At 35.0% G+C, this 19,416-nt stretch overlaps 2 protein-coding genes across 10 annotated transcripts in view; one reads left to right on the forward strand and one right to left on the reverse strand.

Moving 5' to 3' along the window:
• LOC128863079 (protein WBSCR14 homolog) overlaps nt 1–19,416 on the forward strand; it is a 64,830-nt gene that overhangs the window by 32,414 nt on the left and 13,000 nt on the right. For all 8 annotated transcript variants that reach the window (XM_054101999.1, XM_054102005.1, XM_054102006.1 and 5 more), the window contains exons 4-5: nt 651–724; nt 1,232–1,348. In XM_054101999.1, coding sequence (XP_053957974.1) covers nt 651–724; nt 1,232–1,348 — 191 coding nt within the window. The remainder of the gene's footprint in view (nt 1–650; nt 725–1,231; nt 1,349–19,416) is intronic.
• Nucleotides 5,530–19,416, reverse strand: part of LOC128863082 (plasmanylethanolamine desaturase-like) — a 75,301-nt gene continuing 61,414 nt past the window's right edge. The window contains exons 1-4 of one of the 2 annotated variants that reach the window (XM_054102008.1): nt 17,873–18,912; nt 7,441–7,503; nt 5,820–5,909; nt 5,530–5,757 (exon numbers count right to left, since the gene is read on the reverse strand). In XM_054102008.1, the coding sequence (XP_053957983.1) occupies nt 5,677–5,757; nt 5,820–5,909; nt 7,441–7,503; nt 17,873–18,757 (1,119 nt within the window). In that variant the 5' untranslated portion in view covers nt 18,758–18,912 and the 3' untranslated portion in view covers nt 5,530–5,676. Of the gene's footprint in view, nt 5,758–5,819; nt 5,910–7,440; nt 7,504–17,872; nt 18,913–19,416 lie in introns of those variants that run through there. The other variant, XM_054102011.1, reaches the window with a different exon arrangement.

Raw genomic sequence — 19,416 nt, forward strand, 5'->3', positions numbered from 1 at the left:
AGCATTGAAAATAGTGAATTGTATCAGTCTTATGAGCTATATCCATACTCGCTAGCGACAAATCTTTCTCCATAACTTTGTTGCTGCTTCCACTTGAAAATTTGTCGTCAAGTGAGCAAAGTCCAGAGATAGGAAGCAGAGAAATGTCGAATCGAAGGCGCCTAAAGTTATTTAAATATCAAAAATGTTCTATTTAAAGCACAAAATGCGCGAAATCAACATATTTCTATTTTTAACTAAAAAGATGCACAATTTCTGTTTCCTACAATCATTTCGTCAGCTATTTCACAGTGTTATAAAATGAAAAAAAGTAAAAACATTCTCGTTCAAAAAATGACCATATTTCATTTACCAGATTTTTGTGCTCGCAACTGTATATATGCCTGCATACGAGTATGTATTTCATACTTATCTTGCTTTCTCAAGTGTTATAAATTTCTCCCATCTTTGCCATCTAAAACGTAAATCGTAAAATTACTATAATACTTTGTGCAGGAAAAAGTTGAATATCATAAAAAAAATTAGTGTGCGAAAATATGTAAAAATCTACTTTATATTCGCACTCATTTTAATCATCCTGCTCGTGCGGTTATTACCGCCCTAGACTTTTGTGATTTAACTCATGTGTTGTTTGTTATCTGTTTTTGCAGTCATACTGAAGCGTAGGACACCGGTATGCCAGTTTGCCTCACCACTGGACGTTGACATCCATAGCAATCCACAGGCAAGTAACAAAAACATTATACATACACATATATACATATGTACGAGTTTGTATGCACATTATTTATAATCGTGAAACTATCGATCTGTCGGCACGCTCATTGTCTATTATACTCATAAATTCATATCAATCATTGGGTCAATTTGGCCTCTTGTTTTTGTTAATGAAGAATTGAAGCACATTTATTTTCGAATTCTGCCCGAATTTAAGTGGACATTGCCGGCTGTAGAATCCGCGCAAATGTGAAACTGATAAGGAATCGCGTTGTGCGCACAGCATATACGCGAATAAAGGCAAGGTCACGTGTCGTTTAATATACAAGTACATACTCTTAGATATGTACATATAGGTATATGTATGAGCAATCATAAACCTATGTGAGTATATAGTTTTTCTTGAACTGTAAACGTTAGATAGTTTTATTTTTAATATATTCTACATTAATTTTATTTGTTGTACCGTCATTAATAATTATATTGAAATATGTAATACTTCTTTTTCTTTTAGGCTGTTGTACTAGAAGGGAAATATTGGAAACGTCAAACAACCGTTATCAAAGCCGAATACCGGAAATGGCGAAAAAACTCTAAATCTAGAACTGCTGGATGTCTAACTTACGACACGGTAAGTTTAAACTATTTCAATAAGAATACTCCAGGGACCAAAAATAACTCTAACTCGACCGCTGTAGCTGAATGGATTTGTGTGGCTACCATTCGCAAGCGCGTAGGTTCGAATTTCCGTATGAAACACAAAATAATGGAAAAAATTGTTTATAATAGCTCCGAGTGTATTTCGGAGCCGGCTTAAAACTGTAGGCCCCTTCATTTGTGGGACACCATCAAGAAGCACACCGCAAATAGGAGCAGGAGCTCGGCCAAACACCTAAATGGGTGTAAGTGCCAAATCCTATACACTTGTTTTTGTTTTGTTTTGTAAAATTTAATTTTTAAAGATGTATCTACTTAGGAAAAATGTATAGAAATTGTAGAAAAATTTCTGACTAAACATTTCTCATAAAAGTTTAACATGTTTTAGGTATTTTACAATTAATTTGATAATATGTTGCTTGCATTTCTTTGTGTACGGATACTTTTTCTGGCAATTACTGTACTCTATAGTAACCATCGGCCTTAACAACCGCGCTGTTAGTTCTGCCTTCTCCAAACTGGATAAAGAGGCAAAGCGAATGGGTTTGGTGGTGAACGAGGACAAAACGAAGTACCTCCTGTCTTCAAACAAACAGTCGGCGCACTCGCGTATCGGCACCCACGTCACTGTAGACAGTTAAAATTTCGAGGTTGTAAAAGACTTCGTTTATTTAGGAACCAGCATTAACACCGATAACAATGTCAGCCTTGAAATCCAACGTAGAATCTCTCTTGCCAACAAGTGCTACTTTGGACTAAGTAGGCAACTGAGCAGTAAAGTCCTCTCTCGACGAACAAAACTAACACTCTACAAGACTCTCATCATGCCCGTCCTAACGTATGGCGCTGAAGCTTGGACGATGACAACATCCGATGAAGCGACGCTTGGAGTGTTCGAGAGAAAGATTCTGCGTAAGATTTTTGGACCTTTGCACGTTGGTAACGGCGAATATCGCAGGCGATGGAACGATGAGCTGTATGAGCTTTACGGCGACATAGACATAGCGCAGCGAATAAAGATCCAGCGGCTTCGTTGGCTGGGTCATGTCGTCCGAATGGATACAAACGCTCCGGCTTTGAAAGTATTCGATGCGGTACCAGCTGGTGGTAGCAGAGAAAGAGGAAGGCCTCCTCTGCGTTGGAAAGATCAGGTGGAGAAGGACTTGGCTTCACTTGGTGTGTCCAATTGGCGCCGGTTAGCACGAGAAAGAAACGACTGGCGCGCTTTGTTAAGCTCGGCCAAAATCGCGTAAGCGGTTATCGCGCCAATTAAGAAGAAGAGAGATAGTAACCTCCCCTATAACACGGTAGTATTCTCGTATAACTCGTTCGTTTGGCTCCATATAACGCGGTATACAAATGATTTAAAGTGTTTACATAGCCGTTGATTTCTTACCATCATTTAGCTGATCCAAAATATAAATTTTTTGTTGTAGACAAATAAATCGCCTTTTTAACTTAGGCCTTATTTCCTTTTCACTTGTCATAGCCGAGAAATAAATATTTATAAAATTAAGATTTCTTTACCTTTCAGTACATACAACTGCGGTCAAAATCTTAGTAGTGCACATACGTAAAATGGAATGGGTTAAAAAAGTGCGTGTAATCGCATTTATAAAAAAATAAATTTTTTCCCTCTTATAGCCCAAATGTCAAACAAAACAAATCCCAAAAAAATCCAAAGTTTATCTTATTTCAGTAAGGCAAAATTATATTTAGAAAAACTGCAGCGAATTTTGAGCCGTCACAAACTTAGTAGTGTAACAAATTGTAAGAAAATTTTTGACTTAACTTTTATGTGATGGTGATTCTATTTTTATTTTTACAAGGGGGTTTGTTTAGTATTTAAATTAGTATTTTGTTGCATGACCCTTGATCTTTAGAATTGCAGCACAAGGGCGTTGCATTGAGTCAAGAAGTGTTTGGCATCTTTCAATTGAAATCGACTCCCATACGCTTTTTACAGCTTTCCATAGTTGCGTATTAGATGTTGGCTTCCGTTGGGCTACTGCCTCCTTGACATCAACCCACAAATTTTCAATGGGGTTTATGTCTGGTGACTGTGGCGGCCATTCCATTACGTTGATCTGACTCTCCTCAAATCATCTTTTAGCAACTGTGCACGTGTGTTTGGGGTCGTTGTCTTGTTGGAACGTCCAAACAAACGGAATTTCGTCTCTGGCATATGGCAGCATGATGTCCTTGAGTATATCAACATATGAAGCGCCCGTCATCACTCCTTAACCCAATGAATGGGTCCCACGCCTAGCCAAGAAAAGCAAGCTATGCTTTATTGTTTTTGTTGTATACTTTGGCTTGTATTCGGTGTTAGGTCGTTGTCTTACATATTGAAGCGATCCCTTTCCACCATACAAGACAATCTTCGACTCGTCCGACCATAAAATGTTGCTCCATTTGGTCGAAGGCCAATTTATATGCTCTTTGGCGAATCGAAGTCTCTTTTCTACATGCGTTTCTGTCAACAACGGTACTTTTCTTGGACTGTGGGCACCCAGGTCGAGCTCACGCAAACACCGACGAACAGTCGCAATGCTCGAAGACACTTTTAAGGCATCTTTTATCTCAGTAGCAGCCACAAATGGAAACTGCTTTGAGTATCTCACGATAGACTTAACTTCTCTTGCCGACATTGCTAGCTTTCTTCCACGCTTTTTGCCACCTGGTTTGCACTTGATGGCATTATGTACCATTGTTAGTGAGCAACCAATGATATTTTGCACTTTCACATAAGTTTTTCCATCGGCAATCAATTTTTTTATGAGGGCGCGTTTCTCGGGTGTGCTATTTTTCCTTCTGCACATTACTGAATGCGGAATAATAAAAATTTGGCCATTAGCTACAGAATATCAATTAAAGAGACTTATCTCACTGTTTTTTTTTTTTTTAGTTTTCACAAAGATAGTCGCGATAATATTAATTTTTCATACACTTTTTCACGCACTACTAAGATTTTGACTGACTAAAAAGCCGTTGCAACTAAAATTTCATGCAAAATTAACGAAGCCAACAGTTTAAGTTTAACAAGTGATTGCATAACTTGAAGCCGACTTCTTAATCTAACGGATTTTACAGTGGATGGCGAAAAATTGTTGTGATAAAAAAAAACGTGGCCACGTAATGTAATCAGCCATAAGCACTACTAAGATTCTGACCGCAACTGTATATGTATGTATGTAAAATCAATACTCTTATACATCAAAAACTATGAAAACAATGTAAATTTAGTTAAGAACTCTACCAATAAATCACATCACAGAAATATGGGGGAAATACCGCGTTATATGAGGAACATAGATCGAGTAATATAAAATTGGTGGGAGTTATTTTACAACTTTTATTTACGTTGATTTTTAATAGTTATAAAAATAGGCTTTAAATATTTTTTTTTCGTCTTCGAATGACACATACCAGAAAGTTCCCGGAATATTTGAGAAAATTCAAAAATTCCTCAGAAGTGATATTATCGCCCTCAAAGTACTCCCCATCAACTACAAAGCACTTATGCCAGCATTTGATCCAGATCTAGAAACATTTCTGGAACTCTATTTTCGGTGTAGACATCCATTTTCGGTGTAGTGCCATTTTCGATTTTTCCATTACTTTTGGCTGTTAAAACGCCGAAGTGGTTCCCCGTAGAGATTTTTTGACTCGATCAAACAGAAAAAAAAACATATCATAATCACAGCTTATCAGGTGAATTCGATAACTATTTTCGTGGATGATACTCGTTTCGTTCTTTGTTAAAAGTTTCACGGATAATGATGACACTGTGCGACGGTGCGCTATCATGGTGCAAAAGCCATGAGTTGTTTACCGGAAAATCCTTTCTTTTTTGGCGTATTGCTTCACATCATTAACTATCTGACCTTCTGGCAAAAATTCGTGGCCTGCAATACCATTGTAATCCATAAAAAACGTGACCATCGCTTCGTTTTTTAACTGAAAACTACGTGGTTTACTTGGGCTTGGTTCATTTGGAGCTCTCTACTCTTTCGGATGATGTTTGTATTTCGTGTCGCACTCATAAACCCACGTCTATTTTCCAGTAATGATGCGTTTGATGAATGTAGGGTCGGATTCAGACTTGGAAATCATGTCTTTGGAGATATCCCTTTTTTGCATGAAATTCAGGTCCAAATCATTAACTACAATGTCGTGAACGGACCCATATGTAATGAATTTTTTTTTTATTACAGAAAATAAGAAAGCACAGGGTAACAACACATAGACATATTCGTATTTAATAAACAATTTTTTTCCCGCTGTTTAGCTTAAATTCATTCATCTGGTCTTTTTTAACGATTGTTCGATGTCTTTAAATTGTACTAAAATCACAATGTACATAATAATAGCTGTGAAAAGCTGAGGAATAAAAAAATAATATTGAGCATAAAAAAATGTACTGTTAAAAACGAATACCAAACCTTGAATAAAGCGCTGCGGTCCAGAGGAAAAAATCCATACGCTGTCAGAATAGGCTTCTTACGTACATTTTTCAGCAGAAATTTATCCACCTGTTTGAAAAAAAAATGCATGTTTTGTTATAAATACATGTGTACTTACATATATACATGTATGTAGGTTTATCTTTTAAATTCGAATTTATTTTTGAAATCAAATTAATTCATCATCGGTTTATTGGCATCGGAGTTTCAATGCTTTGGATTTCATCACATAAGCGTTATCTTTTTGTTGGCCTTAAGTCCAAAGGTGTAAATTGGATAATCTTGGTGGCTTAAATATGACTTCAGAATATCGTGAAGTTATTCTTTCCAGGAATTTTGTTTGCAATAAGTTAATTATTTCGTTATCTCAGTGGCATGACGCACGGTCTTGTTGAAACCACATATTGTCAATATCCCTACCATCAACAGTACGATGAAAAAACCCGTAATTAACCTATCTCGATTCGATGGTTGCTACTTAAGTTTTTAGATATGTAGATAAGTATTTATAATCGCAAACAAACCCATTGACAGGGATTGAACCAATTTTCAACATTTCTTTCCACAAATCGGCATGGTCTGGGTTCGAAGTTGAACGGAAGGGTTAGTGCAGTGTTCTGCACCCATCAAGCTCAAATTGAAGCTACCGGACTACTTTACTGCACTCCAAGTAGAGGTAGTCGCATGCAAATTAGCAGTTGGATGGTTGCTTCTTTTTGTAACTACTGCCAAAGAAGTAAACATTTACTCCTATAGCCAAGCGACAATTGCCCCCTCCCATGGGCAATTTATAACCTACATTTTTGGACCAAAAATAGGTTCTAAATACCATTGGCGCAAAAAATGACAATACTAGATTTGACAAATTCACACTGGTGCTGCCATATTTCAAAACCGAAGTAACACTCTCAATGATATTTTGTCTTCCTTTTTTTAATGGAGCCATTATTATACAATATCAAGGTAGAACTTTGCGTTTTTTGAGCAATAACTGTTTCTAGTGTTAAAATTATACAATCTCGTCCGCTGTTTAATTGTATACATTTATGTTTACCCTTCCGGGACAAAGAATCATCTACTTGAACTTACTTTATCAATAAAACGTTTAAACATTTAGAAGAAAACTTAATATTACCTCTTTATTTGATGTTAATTTTTCTGCTGATAACACAACCATGATTTTATATCTCTTTCATTCGGAGGCGGAATGTAATGAAATTACGACAGTACACCAGTGATATTTCTGACGCATATAAATAACTATTTTTCAAAAGTGTTGTTTACTTTATAACACACCCTGTACTTATGCCAAAAAACCATGATCCTGGTAAAAAATGTGGTACTGAGTTCTTTTAATTCTAAGGAGCTTGATCTCGTTACTTTACTTTTCTTTATTATCTCTGCGAGGCGATATCTTTATTCGGCTATATTGCAATAAATCTTCTCAATGGTCACTTTTAAATGAGGAATGCATAGGTTATTGCTTTATCTAAAAATTATTTTCTGACAGAAGTCTGTCTTTCAGTTAGATACTTTATATGTATGGGAGTCATAAAACTGGTATTATATATATATGTGGTAAGTACTAAGTTATATATACCATTGTATCCATTCCATTGCCGGTGCGTGGAAATTTCGTCAGAATTTTGACCGTCCTGTTAGCCTAAAAAATATATAATTGTTTTAAAAAATGTGTTTTGTAGTGTTGACTACTCTATATTTTCATATAAATAAATAAAAATGGGTTTTATATAAAGGGTTTTCCAATAGGAGGTGTTATTTTGATATTCAAAGAAAAATGCTATTTTTTAATACAAATGATCGGATGTTTATTTCATTATAAAGAGGAAGGTATGCCATTAATAGTGGAAAATAACATCAGGCAAATGACCACCACGACCACGCTTACAGGACAATATCTTTTTCATGAAATTTTCCATAACCGAATTGCAAAGTGGCTGCCCTATGTCCTCGATAGCCTCACGAATTCCATCTTTGAGGTCTTGAATCGACCCTGGGTATATTGGCGTAGACCTTCTCTTTCCCAAAGAAAAAAGTCGCAAGGTGTTAAATCACAAGATCTCGGTGGCCAATTGTGATCACCTCTTCGAAAGATAACAGGGTCCGGAAACTTTTCCCGTAAAAGATCAATGGTTTCGATGCTTGTGTGGCACGTATCGCCGTCTTTTTGAAAATAAACGTTGTCCAGATCAATACCACCCAATTCCGGCCATAAAAAATCGTTAATCATCTCTCGAAAGCGCTATCACATTCAAAATAACACCTGTTATTTCATAAGAGCTTACAATTTTTTCTAGGAACACTTTACATTATTGGGTTGGTTTCAACATAATTTTAGATACACTTAAAGTGCTTTTTCTTAGCATAATTTCTTCATTCTAATATTCTTTCTCGAAATTTCTATGTGTGACATACATATATTTATACAATTCCCTTTAGCTTAAAATTAAAAGATGAAAATAAAAGGGCTCTCCTATTATTTCATTCGTAAATTTCAAAATAAATTTATTTTACACACAAATATAAATGTCAAATTATTATTTGTACCTGTAAGTTGATTGTGTTTATCGCCAATGCTTGCAACAAAATCAGAATCGGTGCTAATATCCATAGCAAAGCTCTACAGCACATTGCCACAATCAAAAAGTCAACCCTAATATTCAACTCGAACATCATCAACATAAATGCTGGAAATGAGGGCAATAATGAAAGAACCGAGCAGGTTTCTAACAGCATTGCTACACCATATATTTGGCTTAACTTTCTGCAAGTAAGTGATATCAACTCAGCACGCAATGTTAAGATCTCCTGCACATTTTTTCGAGGTGGAAATTTGGATTTCGTTAGATGGTGGATTAGGTTGTCATTGTAAAAAGCCAGGAATCGACAAATCAGATAAACGACGTATGTGCAGCTAGACATAACTATAAAGCTATACAAAGGACGGAAAGTCATAACAAATGCAAGACAAAGTAGCAATTGAAGTGATATGCCGTCAGATATCAAAATAGTGCTTAGACTATTCAATTCGTGAATTATAAACATTATTATATGAAATATAAATATCCATCGATAACCCTGGTCCAAATAATGACCACTAACTGAGCCTTTCTCGTAATAAATAGAAGCATGCTTATAAATGATGTTCAGTATTTCAATCTCAGCATATTTGACGACGAAAAAAAACACACTTTCAATGATTTGTATGAGAGAAGTGAAAATTAACTGAAAGATAAAAAGTTTGTTTCCTGTCTTGAAGTCATCATACAAATTTAAATCACTTTCAAATCCCATATAAATAATAGAGAGAAGAACACATTCCGTTATAATCAACGTTAACGTAGTTATGCTGATGGCGATAAATTTATCACGAACAGAAACAACGAGTTGCTGCTGCTCTCGCGCAAATCTGGCCGGGCAAATACCAACACAACGGAGGAGTAACACATAAATATTAAAATACTTTAGCGATACCATTATAAAAATTACTAAAATTATCCTCGGACTGAAACTTAACAAACCTTTGTTTGAATTCTAAAGGACTAATTAGGTTAATTGGATTGCAGAAATGCATTAGCCTTATTACTCTACATATTAAATATTTTATTAAACAAATGCTCATTCAATTTAGATCTCTCTCTGGTCGGTCACGCATGCACTCAACATAAATATTATTATTCGACTAGTAAGGATGTTGTTGGCTTCGCGCCGTGGTTGAGCCAAAGGCTGTGTTAACTTTCAAATTAAACTCAGGCGCATAGTTCGATGTTGTATAGTGTTTAAATTTTGCCATATTTTAACTTCACCACATTTTACGAGTTGGTAACATTGTTTTTTTTTTTGTTTTACATACAAATCATAGATACCACCTATGGCTACACCATAGACACCACTTTTCAAAGTTACCACATTTTACTTTAGAAGAAAACTATAAGTACCCTAATCATAATCATTTAATGTGCACCGTACCTAAAAACTCTTCACTCCCTCCCATTGATTCTGCCGTACGATTTCCTTAAACAAGTACATATAGTATGTATGTAAATATAAGTATACTTGGCCGCCGCGTAGCCGAGTACATATGTGCATGACTACCATGTGCTAAGTAACGGGTTCAATATTGTAAAGGGTGGTTAAGTTTTAAGGGCCGGTGTTGATTTTGAATAAAGCACAATTTTTTTAGGAAATTGTTGTCATTTTTCTTCATTATGATAATATTGGTATGATTCAATTACGTATAGAACAAAATATCGGCCAAATGGCGGCATACCTCCAAAGACCACCAAATGCAAATAGTTCCTTATGTAAAGGGTGGTTAAGTTTCAAGGGCCAGTATTGATTTTGAATAAAATACAATTTTTTTCGGAAATTATTGTCATTTCTCTTTATTATGATAATATTGGTATGGCTCGGCCTCGGCGGCACACCTCCATCCGATGGTCCAAATTTTCTATGACGCTAAGGCATAATGGAGGTTCTATGCCGTAAATGTGCCGAATTATCTCATCCTTTAGCTTTTGAATTGTTGCTGGCTTATCGACGTACACTTTTTCTTTCAAATAACCCCAAAGAAAGAAGTCCAACGGTGTCGTTGATGTTTAGGTGTGGTTCACATTCAACATCGGCCCTTGAAATTTAACCACCCTTTATATCTAATGTAGCTCGAGGGTGAAAGATGAAACTCGAATTGGGTTACCATTTTCTGTTAGAATTGTATTTAGTTGTTCTTGCACACTTAGCCCATTCGACTCTAACATTTCCTGAGAACGTTTCCGCATATTCATAGCAGCACTATTTTTGTTTTGTTTAAATAATCGAACAACAACAAAAATTTTAATTGTGTGAATGAAATAGTTTTCATCAAAGTTTGAATTAAATTCTTATACAAGGCATGTACTGTTTCGAGCAAATTTTACATCACTATTGCCCAAATTTGTGCACAAGTGGCTCTCTATAGCGCCCAAAGAAGTGACGTGGAAAGTTTTTTTATAAACATTGCTAGAATCATTATAACACGATTACAAATTAAAAAAAATATTAAGTCAAAGCAAAAAATCTTAAGGGTTAATTAGAAATAATTTACATACAATGAAGAGCCTATTAGGTACATTATGGAATTTTTCTTAATAAATTCTTACTTAAATTCAATATCAACGCCACAAATAATATTTATAATTTTAGCATTTGTTTTTGGATTGAACATATTATTTCAAAAGTATTCGGCCACAAAAAAATTATATAAAAATAACCAACGAAAAGCAGCCTTACTTAAACCCTTTTTTAAGTTCCTATATTATCCGCAAAACGGCCTTAGGCTTCTCAGAAAGCCAGAAAGGCCAGACTAACATAGTAGCGAACATGAAAATTCGGGCCGGTAGGAAACTTGCATTTGAAGAACCCTGTTAGATAAAACATTCATCGCATAGACTACGTTTTTCAAAAAAATACCTGAATGTGGACCATTACCAAATATGGACCACTTTTGAAAGGAAATTTGTTTGATGTTTCTAATAATCACAGGCACAATTTTTTGGTCTGTCTCCTTAATGCATTAACGCAACAATTTTCATTTAATTCAAATTGGTTGGCAATGTTGGTAGCTTACAATTTCTGTACTTTCGACAGCTGTTACAATTGCCATTACTTTTCTATTGATCTATAGTATTTCTATTTCTTGATCGAAAATCATTCAAAGCAGTTATACAAATAATTGAAGTCCAAATATCATTACACTTAAATAGGAAAGCCAAATAAGTTGCATTTGCTTTGTCGCGCACGTCTAATATAGGTTTTTAGATTTAATTGGAATAGTAAATATAATATAATTGAAAGGATAAAATAAAATATCTTACTAAAAAGCAATAGTTTTCAAAACAAAGTAAAAAGCGGTAGAAGGTAAATATTTATGTTTTAATTCCAAAATTGCTTTTACTTTTTGCACAACATATAGACCATCTGCCTCTAACATAATTAATAAACTTTTCTCTTGGCGACTCGAAACTCAATTTTTATCCTTTTTATCCTAAGGGGTGAAATTTGAAGGCATGTGTATCATATTATATTTACGATAGAAATTATCTGCTAATGCGATTCACACCGATAGCTCATGTTCTACTTTTCGCTGGATTTAAAATCCTAGATGGCCCAGGTACACGCTTCATTTTGAATCACAATTTGTTTACTCTTTCTGGCAGGCTATTTCAGTATCATAATTCCATCGAAAACATCGTTAAATCTTATAACTAATTTGAATTTCTCTCGCAAGCGCTCTGTTGCTGGATCACTTGGTATATTGAGAAAAGAAGTTCTCAGCAAAAATAACGCTCTCACCGCGCCTTTTGTGTACAAAAAGTTGGTTGTATTGGCATACTAGTGGATAATATTTACAGACTCTACTGATCATTAGTTCTTAAGGGGGTCCTCTAGTTTCTTGGGTCGAAAATATCGATTTTTTTTTTTTTTCATAAATCACATTTACAACATGTGTTAAAAGTATGTGCTGAAGGATTTTTCGATACTCGAAGTGGCTCACAAGTTACGGCCTTGAACGGAGCAGGTATACTTAGCGCGCTCAACGCTGCTCCGCACATGCGCGAACTTTGAAACGCGTTTTTCTCGAAACACTATTTTTCAAAATAGTGACCACGATATTTCAAAAACTACTGAACCGATCTTGTTCAAATATATACCTCATCTTTAATATATTATAAGCCAGCGATTGAACTAGGATTATCATAATTGCTTCGATAGTTTTTTTCCTATGAGCGAAAAAATTAAGAAAAAATAAGTAAAAAATAGAATTTAATTTTCAAAAGTGTATACAAAAATTAATTTTTGTAATTAAGAATTCATTCTAGTTCAATCGCTAGTCTTAAATATGAAGATTAAAATGTCGTTTGGTTTTTCGATTTCAGATAAGCCAAACAGCCGCAATCTTGGTCACCGTCAAGCACCTCTTTTACTTTATGTCTTCTTGTCGGCCACTATAACTTTTATTCTATTATATATTTTGTCTTCAAAAAATTTGTAAAGCTCATTTAAATGTTACTAAAGATTATGTGAACACAATGAGATTTATTATTTTGATCGTTTGCCCGTTAAAAATTATTGAAAAACCCGAAAAAAAACAGACGAGAAACTAGAGGACCCCCTTAATAACTCAACAAGATTTCGCTTGCAAGGATTTCGCTTTCGGATTATTTGCTTACAAGATCTCATAAATTCAACAATTTAAGACGTTTCATTATTTCTCCTTAGTTTGCACCTTGGAAAATCTCGATTTAGGTCTCCACTTTTGAGCTTGGTAGATATATTACAACCAAAATTTTCGCGGCCGAAGATTTTGGTTTATTTAAGGTGGCACAAAATTAATCACTCTATCGGAATATGTGTAAGTACAATTTCTGCAAATGACATCGTACGTCAATCATATTTGACAGTTGTGAATAAGAAATCTGCAGTATACGAACAGGCAATCAATGGAGCGCGTAAAGGTCAAATTAAAGACTTCCATCATTTTAAGTCTTTTTTTTTAATTTTGCGCCACATTGTATGATGCGTTACTACGAGCTGAATATCAAGAGAGCGCAAATAGTGAGAATGCCATAGAATACCAAAGATTTTTGTTCATTTTACTGTTTTTGCATTTGGATCATGTTTTTTATATGTACAGTTCGAGTTGCATAAGTAAAAGGAATAATTGAAAACCTTTTCGAGCTCCTTTTTAGTTTAGTGGTATTTTCAATTCGTGTGTTATTTAGTTATGTTAAATACTCTATCTAACCTTGAAAGTCTTGGCTTGCATGCTCTCTCTTTACTTTGACTCGGTACAAGAGAAATTATTTTTCACATCTTGTTCGAAAGCAGTAATAAATTCTGAAATTATAAAATAGATAAGGGGTCTTTCGAAAGTGATGCCTAGATGTCAGTAGTGAATAACTCCTAGACGGTACACTTTTGAAACCATCTTTGATTTGGTGGATATAATCGTCCAAATTAGTTATTAATTAGGGCAATTCAAAGGTTGGTGAAGAATTGCAAGAAACTGGTTTTATCGAGAATAGAAAAAGGAATGCCAAAATCTGGACGTTGTGTTGAGAATATTCCTGCTATGGCGCAAAGTTTTGCTGAATAACCTTCAATCAATATCTCGACGTTCTCAGCAATTGGACATTCATGAAGCGACTGTTTGGCGGATTTTACTTGTATGTTAAACGTCCACCTGTCATGGTGGTCATGTAAATGATGCCATTTTTCACATATAATTACCAAGAGCCGTATTTTGAATAAAAATAGTGAAAACTGAGAGCATCTAATTTTTACATGTTTTATTTTAAAACTACATCTGGGTGCGTCTTTTGAAAGACCCTTTTTAACACATTACGAGAATAATAACACTGTGCTACAAAAAAAAAAAAACGAAATACACCTGACAAATTACACACTGTAGGTTATTTATATGGTCGAATAATGCATACAAATATTTTTGTTATATTTTTTGTACCCTCCAATTTTTATTTATTTATAAAAAACCGTTTTTTCAGACTTTGCGCGGTAATCTACGGATATCTCAGTCATTTTTCACCGATTTTCAATATTTTATATGTTTTGAAAAGGATATTGTCAGACCTTTCAAATGATGTACAACAAGTAATTATTCAAACTAGTTAGTTGTGATTTTTATTTGATTAAACGTGGAGAAAGTGCTTTTTTTATCATTTTTTTAACTTTAACAATTTTTTATTGCATAATTTTACAACAAAATTAAAGATGTTTGTTAATATTCTTTGAGTGCATTTATTAACGAAGAAATTAATATATTACTTTCAATAATCGGACAAAAATTGCGTAAACTACGCTAGTTTTTCGTTAATAGAAAAAAATGCCTTGAATATCTATCCATTTGTGGAACCATAGTTTTTGTCTTTAATGATTATTTACTTGGAAAAATCACTGCATTCTTTATGTATTGACAATAAATGTTTGACAATGACAATTTATCATAAATTACAAATGAAAGGTTTACGTGTTTCTACATAATTTTGCGACATAATTTTCTCGCGATTTCTGAGGCGCAGAGACCCTCCTCCTCCCACGCAGTAATTTTACCTCTCTCTAATTCGGTAAGTTTTGAACCGGGTGGCATATTGATATTTATTTACTTAAAAATCGATTTAAATTAAAAGTTGTACTCAGCGAACACATAAATGCACTTTAAAGCTTCAATTCCTAATGCGTTCTATAGTTATGAAACGGCAAAAGTAGTAACGAATTGCTCTGACTCGTGCTCAAAGTAACGGTACAAACAAACACAAAAACACCACGATGAAAAGTTGTTGTTTATTGATACTAAGAAGAATAATGGTATTATTCCATATATTCATTTATTTTTACAGAGTACCTACATATTTCTGGAGTAAAGATTAAATATTCATGTTATGTGTCCTATAGTTATGAAACGCACCTTAGTCTGAAACAGCGACTAGACCAGTCTTTGGTTGGCAGTGCCTTTTTATCTCCTTCTTCCAAAATCGCGTTTTTCTCAAGTGTGTTTTTTTGCTAAAATTGTTTATAAGTTAGTTAAAGATGTGTGACAAACGCAATAATTTCTGCCACGTTTGCGGTTTATTTGTTGATAAACAACATCGCCGTGAATTAAAAACAAATACTATCGTGGTTGAAGCATACAATCTTCACTTTGAGCGCAATTATAGTGAAAGTCGCTGGTATGAACCAGAATATATATGTTCCACGTGCTCCATATCACTAAACAAGTGGAAATCTAGTCAGTGTTTTCAAGATCGTTTGCCATTTTCGAGCCCAATGGTTTGGCATCATCAAGTCATTCACAGACCAGAAGACTGCTACTTTTGCCAAACCAACCTCCAAGGTCAGCGCACATTGTACACACTGCAATACACATAGGTAGGTAGGTAGGGTGGTTGTCGTAAGACACACTTAGACCTTCGGCAGGTCCATTGTGATACCACTGGAACTTATCCTTACTCTACGTGTTCCTTTTCAAACCATCCGGTTGCTTTAATAAACGAGCAGAGCTTCGTTAGTTTTAGATGGGCTATGTCCGCTACATCGGTTAGAAATGCTGTATCGAGAGTGCGCAGCCTTCTCATAGCTAGGCTTTCACACTCACATAAAAGGTGTCTGACTGTTTTCTCTTCTTCTGTATTAAGACAGCTTCTACAGAAATCGAAGTAAGGGAGTCCTAACCTTCTAGCGTGGCTGCCTATTAAACAATGACCAGTTAAAACACCTATCATTTTTCTTATAGATTCTCTGTTGAATCTTAGCAAGATCTTCGATCGACCGCTATTCCAGTTCGGCCATGTCTGTCTGCTTAGTTCGCATGTTGTGAGGTTTTGCCAGATTGTATTTACCTTTTTGATGGTTTTCCTGTCTATAAGTAATTTACAAGTGGCTATGGGCATGGGTATCAGCGTCATCTAGTAGTTTAAAACATTCTAGAACTGTTTTTGACGAGTGTGTCTTTGATTCCAGCGCTTTTATTGCTGCTTGACTGTCCGAGTAAATGAAGACTTCATTTGCGGATAATACTCTCGTTTTTTATTTATTTAAGTCCCTCTTTTATGGCAGTGACTTCCGCCTGAAATACACTGCAATGATCAGGTAAGCGAAATGATTGGCATACTCCGAGTTTGTCGGAGTAGACCCCTCCCTACTTGGTTGTCCAGTTTTGAGCCATCTGTGTAGATGTTTAAGTCATTTATCTTAACAATGAGCCCGTTATCCCATTCCTCTTTGGAAGGAAATACTGTGACAAAGGATTTATCGAAATTGATGTCCTTGGTCCTACAGAAATCCGTTGTGCTGGGAATGCAGGGGAATTGTTCTGAAATTGAGGAGTTCCCTCTTTGGTACGTTCTGAGTAGGCCGATTTCTCTTAGTCTGAGGGTTGCTTTGGCAGCTGTTTGCTTGCCGTACTGCTCTATTGGTAAAATGTTAAGCATAATATTTAGTGCATCTGTGGGTGTGGTTCTGAGGGCCCCGCAGATGCAAAGACTGGCCATTCTTTGTACGTGTGCCATGGTTTCTTTTTATAAATAAATAAAAATTGGAGGGTACAAAAAATATAACAAAAATATTTTTATGCATTATTCGACCATATAAACAACTTACAGTGTGTAATTTATCGGGTGTATTTTCAGTGTTGCACCGTGTAAAATATTTATTTGGCTAAAGAATTAATGGTAGTTTGAATTGTTCAAACAAAAACTATAAAAATGATAAATGCTGCAAGTTTTAATAGTTCCAAAATTTTGAAAACAGAGGAAATAAGTCAAGATGGCATTGCATTTATTTTAACAAAAACTTGCCAAACTTCTTTTATAACAAATTTTTTGACGGATTATTAAACAAACGACTGCGCACTGTACACTGACTTTTGTGATATAAATGTTGATTATTTCTTAGTAACTATTAACTGTGTTCAATAGCAGGGATATTTATTATTACTTCTAGTCGCATATTTTAATGTATTAATTAATATTAGTTTGGGGAAAAGGAAATCCATATTTTCTTAGTAGATGGTTGTAGTGATCGATATCTCGTAAATTATCGATCAAACAATTTGAAGCTTATGCTCGTTGTCAATATGTGACATTTCAAACTAAAAAAATTAGTTTGCTGTGTTTTGTTTATCCCATTCAGTTGTGAGTTACAGGGTGTCAACAAAGAGAAAATTCGGTACATTTGACAGTGTTTCTTTGATAAAGGCGAAAATGGAAGCCAGGCCACTGAAATTGTAAATGGAGTCTATGATGCCGTTACCGTAACATCTAATTACGTGCAAATTTGGTTTCGTAGATTCCGTTCAGACATTTTTGATGTTAAAGGAAATGTTGGTAATGTCGATAAAATCACAGAAATAATCGGAGCTAAAGATCGCAAAAATGATAGATTTTTTATTCCCCAAACTAATATATTAAATATTATACACACACACATGAATATTTGTGCAGAATTTGCTGGCTTACCTCCTTTTCTATGTCACTGCCCACGAACGCCATGCTCAGCATTATTACAGATGGTAATGCAAAAACTATAAACTTAATTGCGATTATAATTGTTTGCACATATCCTTTCATCGTGATGGTTTTCAATAGATGCACACTTAATGTTATATCAAGTGTGGAAATAACTGCTATGAGTACAAAAGGGGCACCATAAATTGTACTTATGTTCTCGCTGCAAAGTAACATAAGTCCATCGTAGGCCACCAGACAATCGTGGAAGTTTTCCAGCTCAATTTCAGTAATTCGTTTACGCCGTTGATTATGTTGTAGGATTATTAATATCAAACTATTAACGTCACCTAAAAGTGCGGCTATCGCTTGAGTGATGCAACCATAAAAAGCTAGTAACAGCGTCGAAACAATGTAGTAGATTTGAAATATTAACCGAGGTTTAAAGGAACTCATAAGAGAAAGGGAGCACGCACTGATAATATTTGTCACTAGGACTATTAGCTGCCAAATCCAGACGTTTCGTTGGCCATGGGAAATGAATTGCTCCGATAAATACACACAATATGAAATAATGTGGTAATGTGAATGGCGCAGATGTAAAAACCAAGCATTTATTAGAAATTGCGCTGTCATCGCAGCCGAGACAAGTGCGATCCAGTAACAGCGGTCAAGATATGAATACTTAGGTGTAACAAATTTTTCTCTTCGCATCACTACATTTCCAATTAAGAACACATACACTAATTGCCAAAAACAATGTGCTACATAAAACCGCCATCCTGTTCGTAAAATGTATTTCTTTATTTTCGAAGAGTAAAATATAGGTATTATGCCCAGGAAGCTCAGAAGCCTGATGTAGAAGCGAAGCAAGCGTTTAATCTTCAAAGTCGACATGGAAATTAGCAATTTGTTGATTCACAAATGTATGTCTGTAGTATTTAAATGACTGTCGGAGTTGAAGTGCACAAATGAAGTGGTGCTTTAGCCTCTATGAGACCAAAAGAACTGGTGAGCGTGGTGAATTACGTACGATATTAGTTTATTTAAGCTAGGCATATACTAGGTTGTTCAATAAGTTTTGCGGTTCGATAACAAAAACACAATTAAATACACTTTATTATTTAGTAATGAGATGCCTAGGGCTTCTACTAAATCTCTTTCAGTCTCTCGACGATTTTCCAATATGATAACCTGTAATTCTTCTACGTTTCGTGATGTTGTTGCTGTTTTTAGACGTCTTGGCTTGTAAACAAAGAATGAATTGACAGATTGAAATGAAACTAAACGTTCATATAGAGAGTGTACCAACCCTCTCTTATCGAACCGGAAGACTTATTGAACAACCTAGTATGTATAAGCATAAAATAACAAATTATTTGTATGGGGTTGGAAAAAGTAATAATGCGTAGTAGTGTAAATATACTCGTATAAATAGAGTCACAATATTAAACAGCAGTTGTTTGTTAAATATTGTATTTATTAGCAATATCTTAATCATAGCATTACGCCTAGACAAATACAATTGAAATTCTTCTAATTTTTTTAGAAAGCAA

The sequence above is a fragment of the Anastrepha ludens genome, chromosome 5 (assembly GCF_028408465.1).
Source record: "Anastrepha ludens isolate Willacy chromosome 5, idAnaLude1.1, whole genome shotgun sequence".
Taxonomy (NCBI): Eukaryota; Metazoa; Arthropoda; class Insecta; order Diptera; family Tephritidae; genus Anastrepha; species Anastrepha ludens.